The 16,695-nt window shown below is 40.5% G+C and overlaps 1 protein-coding gene across 1 annotated transcript in view; it reads left to right on the plus strand.

Moving 5' to 3' along the window:
* The window catches only part of MYO3A (myosin IIIA), a 215,172-nt gene that overhangs the window by 163,999 nt on the left and 34,478 nt on the right, over positions 1-16,695 (plus strand). Inside the window, exons 25-29 of the mRNA XM_040645303.1 lie at positions 2,829-2,940; positions 5,248-5,410; positions 6,957-7,080; positions 11,107-12,010; positions 13,893-14,037. Of these exons, the coding sequence (XP_040501237.1) occupies positions 2,829-2,940; positions 5,248-5,410; positions 6,957-7,080; positions 11,107-12,010; positions 13,893-14,037 (1,448 nt within the window). The remainder of the gene's footprint in view (positions 1-2,828; positions 2,941-5,247; positions 5,411-6,956; positions 7,081-11,106; positions 12,011-13,892; positions 14,038-16,695) is intronic.

A 16,695-nucleotide genomic window follows, 5' to 3' on the forward strand; every position in this document is an offset into this window, starting at 1 on the left:
CAGAGAGTTTCAAGTTGGGAAGGGACATGATCAGATTTTCATCTTATTACGACAATTCAGACAGAGCTGGGGGAGGGGAAGGGAGCATAGACATGAGCAGTTGCAAGGCAATTATGGAAGGCAGGGTGAGAAGAGATGACAGGTGGACTCAAGGCAATGGCAGTAGGAATAGAGAGAAAGAAATGCATTTCAGGGAGGTTTCTGAGCTTGTTGGATACACTGAGTGGAGAATAGGGAAGAATCTAGGATAGCACACAGATTTCTAGCTTTATCACCTTTGGAAAGGGGGTGATATCATTCACAGGGTTAGGAACTAGCAGAAGAGAGGGAAGGTGATGACTTGCTGAGTTTGGAGTGTCTGTGGGATAAGCAGGTGGGGTGCAGAACAGGCAGTTAGGGGTGATGTATTTAGAGTTCGTGTCAAGAGGGCGGAAGATGAAGAAACAGGGCATTGGAGAACACTAGCATTTGAGAGGCAAGTCTAAATATGAGACATGTCAGGGAGACCTACAGGGAAGAGAAGCTGGGGGACAAGGTGGGATGCAAATGTGGGGACACTCAAGCCAGAGAAGGGAGTCAACAATATCCAATGCTACAGAAGGAACACTTAGGATTAGGCTGGAAGACATCCCTTTAGATTTCATCACTAAAACGTCTTATGTGATTAAATAAAAGTCCTTCTTACTATGTGACTAAACCAGATTCCAGCAGCTGCAGAGCCATGGAAAGTGGAGAAATGGAGACTGTTATTTTAAGCAATCTTTCAACTGATCTGTAAAGCTAGAGGGAGACAGAGACTCGTTTCAGGTGAGACAGATGGAGAGGGTTTTGTTCTAAATAAAAGGAACCCGAAGAGAGAAAAGGGATTGAAAATATACGGAAGAGAAGAGGAGGAGGAGATGGCATCTAGAACACAGGCAGATGGAGAGTGGGTTTCTCCTCCTCTGAAGAAGAAGAGGGGAAGAATAGATAGTGGACAAAGGGATCTGTAGCTGGGGAAGAGGTCACTAGAGCTTGCGTCTGGTGGCCTCTAGTAAAATAGCAGACCAGCTTATCTGCTGAGAGCCGTGCAGAGGGCGAAGGGGAGAACAGGGCAGGAGAGATTAAACAGTTGTGAGGATTGGGTGAGGAACGTGGTCGTGGACACCAATCAGGATTCTGGATGTTTCTGTGGGTCAGGCTGACTCAGAAACCGCAGAGTCACAGGGAAGCACACTGGAATGAACGGTGATTTTTCTCTGGCAGGTTTCCAAAGTTTGACAGGAGGGCAGAGAACAATGACTGGGTGGTTCAGGTTTGCCTGTTTGCAGAGCACGGGCAACAAAAGAACAAGAGGGAGCTCACTAAGGGTGGTTTATATGATGAATGAGGAGGTCCTGGCTGGGTCTGGAAAGAAGTAAAACCAGGAGATGGCTGGAAGGCCGGGAGGGCAGAGTAGCTCCTTAGTCACAAGGAGTCCACAAGGAAGTTTGGTCCTCGGGTTGGCAGACCTGAAGGATGAGGGCACATTAATTGGTCCTCCCTCCCACAGAGATTATTTGCACAGGTAGCAAAAACTATGATCATCACATCTTTCTAGACTATTCCAGGCCAGGATTGTCCAAAGAGCCTAACAGAAACTGGTTCATCTGCACATTTAACAGGATGAAACTTGGTGGAGCTAGAATATGTTCTTCTTAGAGGTTTTATCTACAGGATCATTTTTAGAGGAAGAAATTGGTACTTAGAGGTTCCCTGATGTGTCTAAATTTACACAGGTAGTCAGTCAAGATCAGAACTCAGCTCGCCTGACCATGCTACCCAAGTCTTCCGCACACCATGCATGGCCTCTGTTTTGAAATTGAAAACCTATCAAAACTTAATGCTTTGTCTCCTCTGGACTAGCAGGTTAATCTTGCACCAAGAAATTAAATAAAAATAAAGGAGTGTCGGAAACTCTAGAAAACTGCGTTTCTTTGCACAAGATTGTTGACCAGGGTAAACCAGTTTTTCTTCTTTTCATTCACCTGGTCCGTTTGAAAAACTTGGGGCCTATTTCAGTTCTCTCCTGCATTAACCCCTTACTTGCTTCCTCTCCTCAATTATATGTATTAAATCAATAGAGAAAATCTCCAGGGAGAGACATAGTGTGACTCAAGGGAAAACAGTGATCAAAGACATTTTTACACTAGTGGGAGGTTCACAGAGAATTAAACCCCTTCCTCCAATTTTAAGATCAGCTTCTAACATTTTTGTGAAGGTGAAAAAAGAATAAAATCTTTCCCTCTGCTTCTTGCCCCTGCAGTCCTTCTGCTTGTAGTACCCAGAGAAAGGTTGCTTTTTAAAAAATACTCAACTAGGACGCCTGGGTGGCTCAGTCGGTTAAGTGACTGCTTTCAGCTCAGGTCATGATCTCAGCGTCCTGGGATGGAGCCCCATGTCAGGCTCTGTGCTTAATGGGGAGCCTGTTTCTCCCTCTTCCTCTGCCTGCCACTCCCACTGCTTGTGCTCATGTTCTCTCTCTGTGTGTGTGTGTCAAATAAATAAATAAAAATCTTTAAAAAAAAATACTCAACTAATTTTTTTGGGGGGGTGATGGAGTTTTTGTGGGGAATTTCAGTGGTAAGTGTTGAAAAGTAATCACTAAACTGAGAAAACAGTGCTCAAACATACACAGACTGGCTCAGATTTTTGTCAGTCTCCTTTAGAGTTCTGAGAATGCCTGCAGGGTCCCCTGCGTTAAGTCTGGGAGGCTTTTCCTTCCCTGTACAGAGCTGTCAAGTGTCCACCAAACTACTGAGACGTGGAAACTTTGTGAAATACTAACCAGCCCTTTCTCCCACTTGAAGGTACCACGTTCTCTGCTACAAGTGGAATGAAGAGCCCCCAGGGAGCCCTGATGCCTGTGCCGCCATCTTGGAAAAAGCTGGTCTTGATAACTGGGCTCTTGGAAAAACAAAAGTAATGTTTTCATGTAATTTTCAAGAAAAAAACAATTAACAGTTGTGTTGGATTTACTGAGAATTATACCATATTACAGTGCTTGAAAATATTATGGCTTTTTCATGTTACAGACTCTCTAGCTTAAAATAGGGAATTAAGTTGATAAATTTATGAAGGTTATCTTCTTTAGCAAAATGAAACACTTTGTTGTCATAAAGGTTTCTTTTAAGTTCAAGGAAAGTTTCTCTTGAAGACGTATCAAAAAAAAGATGAAATTTAGAGTGAGTATACTTCATTTCAAATAGTATCGAAAACATACTGACATATTTTCTCTTTCTTATCACCACCAAATATAGTCAATAAATATTCAGAATATATTAATATATATTAATATCATATAATTATACAGAATATATTCTGCAGAGAACCATAATGATCTGAATCATAATTATCTGATTTTTTTTCCTAATTCTCAAATCTGCTTCTGTTATTAAACTTGAAATTTACCTGAAGCAAATTATTCACTATTTTTTGTAGACTTGCTGTAGGTGTTTGGAGATCGGTGTGTTAATGTATTAGACTTGAGATCTGAGAGATGTTAGCTTATTTAATCCCTTAGAGAATGAAGTAAAAAAATCATAACAAATTTTGAATATGGAAGTAAGACAGGTGGCTGCTTGGAGAAAGGACGTAGTAGGCTTCTCAGACATCCTCCAGAATGACAAAATGGGGGGTAAGGAAATAAAGAGGGTACCAGGTCTCAGGGCTACACTGAACATATCACTGGGGGACCATGGAGAAAAGAGCCAATCTGAAGAAAGGAAGTACTCAGAGATTGATCACTCAAGAATAACCACTGTCAGCCCTACCACAGACCTACAGAGACTGAAACAAACTTGCACATGAATTAATTGTGTCTTGGGGTAGAAGATGCCAGAGAGAATTTGCACAATGTTCATATAAGAAGTTACTCCCGTAACAATTTAAGGGATTTAAGAAATATATTTATCTTAGACTGAGTGCCCTATGTATTCAGTGATCCGTATTTCCTTCAGTATTGAGTAAGGGGACATGCTGAGCACTAAAAAGATGTGTCTTTTATTTACACCATTTTCTTTTACATGATCACATAGATGAATTTCATCAGGCTGAAATCTCATGATTATGGTCTGAAATACATGCCTGACTTCCAACGGAGTTTTAACTTGTAAAAAAGGCCCTCTGCAGTTCCAGTTAGGTGTGGTATTTAAGTAGCATTTTAAAGCTATTTGTGTTTTTCCACTTCACCTTTTCCACTCATTAAGATGGATAGAAGTATTCAATACAGAAACATTTCCAATGCTGTGCAAAGTAAATAAATAAATAAAAAGATGACCTTTTCAAACAGACTGAATTTTAAATGAATTGTCAACAGTAGAATGGACTAAATCTATTAACATGTAGAGTCCCACAGAAATTAAAACTAAATTCAGTCAAAACTTACAGTGCTAACCTATTTGCCTGGGATGCCAAGATTTCAAGTAACAGAACTCCTGCCAGTGTTACCCGTTCTTATGTCTCAGCTATTACATTTGAATTGAAGTAACTTTCTTAGTGGAGTCAATAAACTCTCTTTGAGGTGATTTTTATTAGTAAATGTATTAAAAGCAAAAAATCTTATTTCCTGGGGAAGATGGAAAACTCTTAAATGAGAACCACTCCGTTTCCCCGATTTCATTTTGATTCGAGAACGAAAGTCAGCCCTGGTTTCTCCGTGGTGGCCACTGGGTCTAGCGAGAATGTTGTTAATTCTGTCTGGGGCCATCTCTCCGCCTTATTCCCCTTATGAGCCCCTGAGTGACAGTGCCCTGCTTTATTCACCTTTGTATGCCCAGCAGAGAAGCACGTAACAGCAGGTCTCAATTAATGTTTGATGGATGAATCGCTATAGTTATGAGTCCTCTATCTTTTACAACGAGATTTGTAAGATTTTTAACTTTGGGAAATACACTGTCGAAGAACCATAAGAATTAGCTTTGCTCAGAGTATAGGATGCTAAAACTTCGATAAAAGAGCTGAACCTCCTCCACACTTATTGGCCCATTCCACAAAACCTGTTGCAAGTAACAGTATGATTGCTAAACAGTATTCCTTCTCGAACAGAGGTTTCCTTCAAGAATAAAAATCCATAATGTTACAGCAAAATCCCAGCCAAAGAAGCAAAAGCTAGGGATGTCCAAAATCTAAAAAGATTCAGCATACAGTCTGTTCCGCAAAGCGTAGCGTGTGATGGGTTCACATTTGTGTGTCACCATTTTATTTGTATTCTATTTTAATTCTTTTAAGGTGTTCCTGAAATATTATCATGTGGAACAGTTAAATTTAATGCGAAAGGAAGCCATCGACAAGCTTATTTTGATTCAAGCCTGTGTCAGAGGATTCTTGGATTTAAGAAGATACCAAAAAATACAGGAGAAAAGGAAAGAGAGTGCTATCATAATACAGTCAGGTAATCACTCAGGTGGTAACAAAACGTAATGTTACATTTAGAGATGGACATAAAATCTAATCGTATATACAAACCTCCATTCTTACATAGCTTTTGTCTTTAATTCCAGGCTCTGTCACGTTGATATTTTCTCTATACCAAATCTAAATCAGATTGTTTTAGTGATGGGCATTTTTAATATTTTAATGTTTTGTTTTAAATAAAATAATTCAATTTTTCAATTTTCCATCAGGCATCAATGAAACACAGTTGACCTATTGTGCAAGATACAAGTGACTGAATCAATTATAGATTCAGGAATCATATTATTATAATCCATTGGACAATAACATTTTTCCTACTTTATTCCAAAGGTTACACTTGCCATAATTTTTGACCACTTGATTAAATCTCATTTTGTTAAAGGGCATCCATTTCTTTCTGTTAACTGTAGGGAAATAATATTTATAATTATACTTCACAAATTTTTATTAAAATGTAACAATAGACTTTAGATTTCATTTTTCTATGAAAACTAAATTTAGAACCTGGCATGGTTTAATACAGTATCTTTCAAAATGTGTTGATTGAACTTCCGTAGCAAAAACTCTAATTTACTCGGTAACCTGATATACAGTCATACTACAAATAATGCACTCTGATGTTTTCTATTCTGGCTTATCCCACTTCATTTTTAGATGCTAGATTTGGCCCATTAAATTGATTTTATAATCCACTATGGATTTGTAGCCTGCTTTCTAAAGAACCCTGACATGGTAAGCAGAATAGTTGACTAACATTCAAAAGACTCATGTTCTAGTCATAGGTCTGTCCATTCATAACAGTTCATCTCTTTGGGGATTTTAAAGCCCTTAACTTCTCCCTGAAACATCATAATGCAAATCCTATAATTTGGGACCAAATTGGTTATCCACAATTCCAAAATTTATCAAACACTGAAGAAAAGGTTTATCATAACTCATCTGGCAGTGAAACATGACCTAATATTTATAGTCCTTTATTCATCACCCGTAGTAAAAATACTGTTTTTCTGGAGAACTATTCATGGTTTTGATTATGGAATGCTTCCCTGGCATGGGGAATGTTATGGGATATATGTGATTTGCTCTGAATTACCTTTATAACATAAAAAAGTTTAAATCCCAGTTCTGAAATGTAGCTGGCTCCAAGGATAATTGGCCACAAAGTCCAAAACACACACTTAGATAATAGGGGCTTTCTCCCATAAATAGCTGAAGTAATTATCAACAGATTTGGAGCAAATGAATACATTTTATCTTTTTCATCAGCTTAGCCAATCTCTTTCATTTTTGTTTCGTCCCCAGAGTCTCCTTAATACAAAAGGCGCTTTATTTTCTTGCTATAGCTTGTCATCTAGAAGAATCTTGTTAATGAACAATATTTTTAATGAACATGTTCTATTTGGAGTCTTTAATTTTCCTCTTTGACATTGATGGTCAAAAAAAAGTGTTTCTGTTCACTTGAATAATGGTTTTTTTTTTTTCTTTATTCTGATTAACACTACTCCGGACCTTATGTGTTTCAGCTGCAAGAGGACATCTAGTCAGGAAACAAAGAAAAGCAATTGTTAACATGAAAAACACAGCAGTAACAACGATTCAGACCCATGATCAGGAATTTGACTACAGGAAAAACTTTGAAAATAAAAGGTATAATGATGTTCATTCTTCTACCATTTTGACATTATGCATTTTTTCAAATCTGTAAAGTCAAAATAAAGTTCACAGTCCTTCTTGCACCAATCAGATTCCTAATGCTAATCCATTAAATGTCAGTGAACACCCAGTGGCCACTCTTGCGTTCTTTATCCTGTTTGGGAGTTCACTGGAGTTTCACACTGATGACCATCCTTTCCTTCCACAGTTTTTTTCTTCCTAGACTTCTGCCAGATTGCTCTCTACATTTCTGCTCCTAATTCTGAGTATCTTTTGCTAATTGCTCCTCTTCTCCCCTTATTTAAATCCTCCTTCACATCTAAATATCATCATTTCTGGGCTCTCTCATTCATTCTCACGGCCTTAATAACCAATATGCCATCAACTCCTAAGCCATAATCCAGTCTTCAGAACATGGCACTTTGCCCTTTCTTCTCTCGACCCTCCATATCTGTATTTCTAAGTGCATATTAACAGATCCACCTGAATTTATTCATACAGAAGGCTTTATGCTCAGCTTACACATAGATAAATAAGACAAAACCCTGGTCCAAAAAATTACTCACAAAATCATGGGAAGGAAATATAACCAATATATACATGATTCTAGAAACACAAGTTAACTCTGCTATAAAAATATGCAAAGGGCGAGGTAGGGACATGGAGGATCTTGGTAGGGATTACGGGAAGGGATGTAAGTATGTGGATTTTGCCTCATTGATAAAGCTTGAATTGATCAAAAGATGAATAAGTTGTATCTCTTTATAAGCGATAAAGATCATTCCAGCCCCAATCCCAGGACTCTTGTCTTTTTTTTTTCCCCCCAAATTTATTGGGATTGAATTGACATAGAACACTGGGTCAGTTTAAGGTGTACAGCATGTGATTTGATACATGTATATATTGTGAAGTAATTACCACAGTTAAGTTAGTCAACATTTCCCTCACCTCAGTAATTACAACTGTGTGTGTGGTAAGAACATTTAAGAACACCTCCCTTATCAACTTTCAAGTCTATAATACAGTATCATTAACATTCACCATGCTGTATATTAGATCCCAAGAACTGATTCATCTTTTTAAAAACTTCAGCTTCATTGAGGTATTTACATATAAAATTGTAAGATATTTAAAGTGTGCATCATGATGATTTGATATCCATATACATTGTAAAAGGATTTTCTTTTCTTTGGTTTTTTGGTGAGAACATTTAAGTTGTACTCCCTTAGCAAAATTCAATTCTACAGAACAGTGTATACTCCCATATTTTAGCATGGGATCCTCAGACCTGCTCTTCGTGTAGCTGGAAGGTGGGATCCTTACCAACATATCCCTGTTTCCCCCACCTCACCCTTTCACAGCCACAACTCTCTGTTTCTGTGAGTTTGATTTTTTCTCTTCTTTTTCAGATTCCACACATAAGTGATACCATGCAGTATTTTTCTTCCTCTGTCTGGTTTATTTCATCCGTGCTATCACGAATGGCAGGATTTCCTTCTTTCTTGCGGCTGAGTAATACTCCATTGTATACGTAAACCATACCTTCTTTACCTGTTCATCCATTAATGGACATGTAGGTTATTTCCATCTCTTGGCTATTGTGAGAAATACAGCAATGAACATGGAAGTGCGGAGATCTCTTCAAGATAATTGTTTTGTTTCCTTTGGATATACAACCAGAAGTAGGATTGCTGGTAGTACTATTCAGTTTTTTGAGGAACCTGCATATTGTTTTCCATAATGACACCAATTTACATTCCCACCAACACACAACATTCTCACTGCATAAGGATTCCTCTTTTCTTCACATCTTCACCAATACTTGTTTTCTCTTGTCTTTTGTTATAATAGCCATCCTAACAGGTGTGAGGTGATATCTCGTCATGGTTTTGATTTGCATTTTCCTGGATGATTAGTAATGTGGAGCCCCTTTTCATGTACCTGTTGGTGTATCTGCGTATCTTATTTGAAAATTGCTCAGATCCTCTGCCCATTTTGAAATCAGGTTGTTGTTGTTGTTGTTTGCTATAGAGTTGTATGAGTTCTTTTTTATATTTTGAATATTAACCTTTTATCAGATATATGAGTTGCAAATATTTTCTCCCATTCAGGAAGTTGCCTTTTCATTTTATTGATGGTTTCCTCTGCAGCACAGAAGCTTTTTCATTTTATGTGGTCCCACTTGTTTATTTTTGCTTTTGTTGCCTTGCTTTTCATATCAAATCCCAAAAAACAAACAAACAAAACCATTGCCAAGATCAAAGTTAAGGAGCTTACCACCTACATTTTCTTCTAGGAGTTTTATGACTTCAGGTCTTATATTCAAGTCTTTAATCCATTTTGAGTTGATTTTTGTGGTAGTGTAAGATAGGAATCCAGTTTCATTATTTTGCATGTGGCTGTCTAATTTCCCAATATCATTTACTACATAGACTATCCTACCCTCATTGTATGTTCTCAGCTCTTTTGTCACAAACTAACTGACCATGAATGTGTGTGTTTATTTTGCGCTCTCTATTCTTTTCCATCAATCTATGAGTCTGTTTTTATGCCTATACCACACTGTTTTGATTACTATAGCTTTGTGATATAGTTTGCTTATCTTTTTCTCATTAATTGTATTCTGACTAGTATAGGCATTCTCTGGGGGTGTTATGAAAGTATTCAAAATACTAGCATAGCTGCTCATTGAAATGATGGGTTCTTGGTGCCCCACCTAGTTCTCTGTCCGGCAGAATAACAGAGATGCTACTATGCCTCCTGCATAAACCTAAAGACGCTCTCATAGGCCTAGGAAGTAGCTCGTGGAATTAGGAAATTTGAGTTCCAGTAATTTTTTTCCGAGTTCGACTTCAAGACAGGTCTTTCTGTACAAACGCATTGCAAAAGACCAAAACTCTCCCCTGGCTTTCCTGAGCCAAAATGAAATGTTTTGGCAACCCCCCCCCCCCAGGTAGCGTGTCAGGGTATCAGGTTATGACCTTTTCACTGTACCTTAGCACCCTTTTCATGGCCCTATTGCTCTTGTGAGGGTTTTGTCCTCACCAAAAGAAAAACAAAAAACTGTAGAGCAGATGTTATCTTCAAGGTAAGGGAAAATCATTCTGGAAGGATATTGGTAAAATAACAACTGTGCGGATGTGAGGGCGATCTGGCTGCGACATCTGTCACCCCATTGATCGCCAGGGTTGATTCGGCTGATCTGGCTGGCTAGGCGGGTGTCCCCTTCCTCCCTCACCGCTCCATGTGCGTCCCTCCCGAAGCTGCGCGCTCGGTCGAAGAGGACGACCTTCCCCGATAGAGGAGGACCGTTCTTCGGTCAAGGGTATACGAGTAGCTGCGCTCCCCTGCTAGAACCTCCAAACAAGCTCTCAAGGTCCATTTGTAGGAGAACGTAGGGTAGTCAAGCTTCCAAGACTCCAGACACATCCAAATGAGGCGCTGCACGTGGCAGTCTGCCTTTCTTTAAAAAAATAAAATAAAATAACAACTGTGCAATTTTAGTCAATGTATGATCATGAACTGTAGCAGGGACACTGCTTCCCTTTAATTCTGTACACTATTTCCTGTGATCAGCGGACTTTGAGCTTATGAAATACAGCACGTCAGCCCAGTGAACATACCCTGCTTGCTAGTCTCAAATTTAGATATATTTTCCACAACCTCTCCTCACTGTAGGTACTCCCTTTTGCAAAAGACATGTTTTGAAGTGATTCAATTCCTAGGCTTTTGATGCCTCGTTAAGTGACAACATGGTAGGATATTTCTCATCCTGAACTGAAACTGGGTTTATCATTATCTGAGCAGCGGCCCACTACTGCTGCCAGAGAGAACATTTGGGAAACACTTGATTAATGTGACTTGAGAAGTTTTTACTTTGAGGGGTTTTTTTTGTTTTTTTGTTTTTTTGTTTTTCCCCTTTACTCATCTCCCAACACCTTGTAGCATGTAGCTGTAGCCAGAAGAGGCAAATAACTCCAGCTTAGTCTCATATATTCAGATGCACTATGTTTTACACAGGGACTCTTCTGCGAAGAAACAGACAGAAAATGCAGTCGCTACTAATGAAACAGCCATTCCAGCTGCAAACAATACAGGAAGTACATCTGTAGTGAAGCCTTCTACTTTCAAAGCTGAAGACAAAGCCACTCTGGCCGTTGAAAATAACAACAGAGGATATCAAACTCAGAACAAAATGAATAAGATGTTTGGAGAAGAGACTATGCGTGAACCACATCTGGTGGGGGACCCTCGGGCAGAAGGACACCCCCAAAAAAAGTGTATGAAAGACCTGGAAGAGAACAGTAAGCTAAGGCAAGTGGAGAAGGAGAACACTGTGATCGAGAATTACTACCAGAGGTATGCAGAGGAAAGGAATTTTGAAGAATCCAAAGCAGCATATCTAGGAAGAAAGGCCATAGCAGAAAGGCCAAGCTACCCAAGACTTTGGTCAGTGGAGAATGAGACAAAGCAGCCTTCGTTTAAAAGAACATTGGAACCGAGCCTTAGCCAAAAGTCAGTCTATCAAAACGCAAATAGCAAGGAACAGGAAAAGAAGACATCGGTAGTCACCCAGAAGGCACCAACGTGTGGCCAGCAGAGAAGCCAGCTGAGGCCAGGGACGGTCCGAGAGAGGCAGGCTGAAGCAGCGGTCCGAGCCCCGGAAGAAGATAGAGCGGCAGTGTTCATTCAGAGCAAATACCGGGGCTATAAGAGGAGGCAGCAATTAAGGAAGGACAGGATGTCTTCTTTTAAAAATCAAAAGATTGTTGCGACACCAACCGAAGTAGCAAGAAATACTCAAGATCTGTATTCCTATCCCACAAAGCATGAGGAATCCTGTAATTTCAGGACTAAGAGTGACAACAACTCGAAAGCAGTCTTAGAGAAAGAAGCATGTGATTTGGCCATCTTTTCAAAACAGGTATGTAAATAAACAGATTTATCGACTAGTGGAAATCTCTGGGAACTACACAGTAACTGAAGTAAACCTATTGTTCACTAATAACCGATACATTGTTTCATCTGTTTTTATGAAACAGCAAACCTCGTTCGTAATGTCTCAAGGGTTTTGCTATTCAGATAGGCATACTTTTTAAAACAATGTGCCATAAGAAATGATATATGATAGAAATCTTTTATAGTAAGGAGACTAGTAGTCCTCGGTTTGTACAGCTTACTAAAATGCTGGCATTTGACAATGCAAATTTTCATATCTGAGATCTTTCATTATAGATAAAAACAAAAAAACAAAAAAAGTTTTATAAATCCTCTGAAGTCTATGCTTTTTCTGCCCCAGAAAATCTACATGTTACGTCATGACAATGTGGAACCGTAAAGAAAATCCACAAGGAAAGATTCCCTGTTGGAAAATATATTGTGCCATAAATAGGCATGTTTCAGCTGTTTCTAGAAGGGGGCAGGTGGCTTTAGAGCTTCTCATAGGTGTGCATGGAACACTGATAAATTAGTACTCTGGAGGGAGACCGCAGCAAGCAGCTCCTGGAAATGTCGAGTCCAGATCTTGCTTTCTGTCTAGATGTTTGACCTTAAGAAAATCACTTTGTGTGTGGGCGCCTTTATTTTCTCTTATATAAAGTGAAGGATTTAAACTAGATGCCCTCTGAAATGCATAAGTTAATACGCATTACCAGAATAGTCAATAGCATATAAAATCATCAAAGAAATATCATTAGGGGCGCCTGGGTGGCTCAGTTGGTTAAACGTCTGACTCTTGATCTCACCTCGGGTCTTGATCTCAGGGTTGTGAGATCGAGCTCTGCGTCAGGCTCGATGCTGGGCATGGAACCTACTTTTGAAGGAAGGAAGGAAGGAGGGAAGGAAGGAAAGAAGGCAGAAATCTCATCATGAGTTAGATCAAAGAGGGATTGCCTAATACTTGTGGGTCCCTAAACTCTGCTATTTGTCTCTGACAGTGGCTGAGTCCATGTGAAAGCACAGTAGCAGCAGCTCTCGGACACCTCTTTCATGTTAGGGGTATGGCCCGAGTATCTCCAACTTCTGGCTGTTCCTAGAGATCTTCCAGCCCCTTCCTGTTCTGTTTTTTTAAGCACATGGGAATAGAGAGTTTAATATACATATAGTCCTTCCTTTCCCTGGTGTACACGTTTTCTCACGCTAAAGCCCAGAGTGGGGATTCAAATCCTCATGTGCTATGCGTCAGAGACTTTGAGGAGATGCAGGATTACCAAGTCACCTCCCTAGAGCTGGCTAATAAAGCTGCAGTAGATTCAGTGCTCCACGGGGACGAAGCTAGAGGCAGAAAAGCAGGAATCCCACATGCAGCCCAGCCGGACAGCTGTGTTAACAGAGCCGGGAGGCAGGCCAGACGGAGGCAGAGGGGCCGGATGGAAAGAGGAACCGGAGGAGAGTGGCCCGAAGTCAGGCTGAAAACACTGGAAAGGAAAGGACGGAGTTAACACAATCCAAGGCAACAGAGGGGTCCTGCGGCCTAAATTGCTGCAGAGTGATAGGGACAGAAGCCAGGTGTCAGGAACCCCCGGAGGAGTAGATCAGGACAGAACGCTTCACGTAGCATGACACGTTTGGCAGTTTTAAATGGAAAATGTGAGATGTGCAAGTAGCACAAAGGGGGAGGAGGCTCGGTCAGGCAAGGACTTTTCCAGACCTTGGGTTTTCAGATCAGGATCTGGGTGGGTTCTGGAGAAGACGTCTGTGAGAGTCCCGGGGACTGTCAGTCAGGCATTCGAACCAGACCCGGGGTACCTATGGAGCCTTCTGAATTCTTTTGCTTGATTTAATCTGACACATGACCTTCTTTTTAGATATCAAAGTTATCTGAAGAATATTTCATTCTGCAGAAAAAACTGAATGAAATGATTTTGTCACAGCAACTGAAGCCTCTTTATCTGGGTGTCTATCCTCATAAGCCAATTAATAGACGAGTTTCTTCTCAGCAGTGCCTCTCAGGTAAAAATCAGTAGAGTTAGAGTTTTCCTGAAGGGAAAGGCAGTGCCAGACACTTTGTTTATTAGATTCTGACCTTTATTCTATGGCAGGTTTGAGGTAACTATGTTCTAACTGTTTTGGGGAGAACCTTCATTTCATTCCATTTCTCATATGAATATAAAAACTTTTCCAGAATGTTCCACACACTTCCTACTTTCTTTGACTCCATTCTCCTCTCTTTTCTTTCTTTTTTTCCCCTTTATTCCTTTATATACACTTTAACTAGAACTTGGCATATGGCACCAGAAGGGAATAGAAAGGGATAGAGTTTGGGGGAGTGGGGCAGGGTGCAGGTTTGATAAGAGGGAGCAAAAAGTAAAATACATCTATTGCTTTTGTCAATGTTTGCAACCTTAAGTAGAGTATGGAAGGCTCAAATCTCCTTTCAGATGTACAAACCCAAATGCATTATTACATTTTCTTCTGATCAACCTAAGTCACACTCTGCTCCCATTTCACCAAACTGGTAGGGGATTCAGACTCAGTATTTATCAGGCCTTCCCCTCTCCAAGACTGTGCAAAGGCCCTACGGCCTTATACACCCACCAAAGGATCAGGTCGAGTCTGAGGTCACTAGTTATTTGCCCTCACAGTTACTGTTGGGGCGCCCATCTCCTCGCTGTGCTGCTCCCATACCTGGAAACTGCAGGAGACACCTAGAAATGGTCAAGTTGGGAGTCTCACCTGGTCCACACATGCTCCGGGTAGCAATCCTTTCTGCAGCCTTATCACCCCCCCAGGGGCATCCACCGATGGCCCTGCTGACCTCTGTCTGGAAGGATCTGTATTATCCCTCACTTTCTTGGAGGCCACACACACACACACACACACACACACACACACCATGTGGATACCTGTCTGGAAGGATCTGTATTATCCCTCACTTTCTTGGAGGCCTCACACACACACACACACACACACACACACACACACCCCATGTGGATACCTGGCACCACCTCTACAATGAGTTTGGCTCTTGCCAAAGACAGGAAATGCTGCTCACCTCATGCAGCTTCTGTGAAAATCCCTTAGGCAGGAAAATACTAAGATGAGCCTGACTATTTGTCTGATAGGAGAGGAAGGGAAAATATCTTAATGTTTCGGTCAGTTATCCTGCCACATTATTTTCAAGTCAAAAGCTGTAGTGAAGCTATGGAAAAAAAAAAAAAAAGCAAGCTCTCTGGCCCTTTCTAGCCACTGCTCTCAGGCACTGGCCCAGAACCCCTTGCTGTTAAGAAGCAACTTAACAAGTCGGAGCCCAGATGCCCATTGGTTTGATGGCCACCTGTGACGTAAGCCCAGATGGCCTGCTGACAGAGGGGCAAGGCAGGGACTTCAGCTTCCCTCTTGGTTGTATGTGCAGCAGCCCTGGTGAGTGGAGGCCAGTGAGGTGCTGGTAGTGTCGGGGAAGCAAGGGAAGCCAGGCGGTGTTCCCTGTGTAAAATGCTCAGCCCTGTGCTTAAGGGGAAAGGAGGGGTGGGGCGGAGAGGTAGCTTCCTAGGGAAGGGGGAGATAGGGAGGGGGGAGAGGCTACTGATGTTTTGCTATGACTTATACTGTTAAACATCTCAGGGAGTCCGTATGTGTGTATGTTTAATAAAAATTGTACATATTTAAGGTGTACCACGTGAGGATTTTATATAAACACACACAGTGAAATGATTACTACAGTCAAGCTACTTAACATATCTTCTCGTCACATAGTTACCATTTGGTGTGTGTGTGTTGTGAGTGCCCAAAATGTATTCTCTTAGCAAATATCCAGTATTCCTTACAGTCTTATTAACTATAATCATCATGCTCTATATTAGATTTCTAGACTTATATATCCTACATAACTGCAACCATGTGCCCTATAACCAACATCTCCTCATTTCCCCGTGGCTGGTAACCACAGTTCTACTCTCTGCTTCCATGTATTTGATTTTTTTTAGATTCTACATATAAGCGACATCATGCATTTTTTTTCTTTCTGTGTTTCACGTTTTTCATTTAGCATGATGTTTTCCAGATTTATTCACGTTGTTTACAAATGACAAGATTCCCTTCTTTCTCATAGCTGAATAATACTCCAGTGTGTGTGTGTGTGTGTGTGTGTGTGTGTGTGTGTGTGTGTGCGCGCAAGCCGCATTTTCTTTATTCATCTGTTGACGGACACTTGGGTTGTTTTCACATCTTGGCTCTTGTGGTAATGCTGCAGTGAATGTGGGAGCACAGATAACTCTTTGAGGTACTGATTTCATTTGTTTTGGATATGTACTCAGAAGTGAGATTGCTGGATCATAGGGTAGTTCTATTTTTCATTTTTTAAGGAATCTCCATACTGTTTTCCATAGTGGCTGCACCAGTTGGCATTCCCACCAACAGTGTTTAAGTGTTCCCTTTCTCCACATCTTTGTCACAGTTGTTCCTCTTGCCTTCTTGATAATATGCATCCTAACAGTTGAAGTGATATCTCATTGTGATTTTGATTCACATTTTCTGGATGATGAGTGATATTGAACACCTTTTCATATACTATTGGCCATTTGTATGTCTTTTTTGGATAAATGTCACTTCAGGTCACTTGTCAAATTTTAAATTGGCGTTGCTTGTTTTCTTGCTGTTGAGTTGTGTGAG

This window comes from Ursus maritimus, unplaced genomic scaffold (genome assembly GCF_017311325.1).
Source record: "Ursus maritimus isolate PB19 unplaced genomic scaffold, ASM1731132v1 scaffold_31, whole genome shotgun sequence".
Lineage (NCBI taxonomy): Eukaryota > Metazoa > Chordata > Mammalia > Carnivora > Ursidae > Ursus > Ursus maritimus.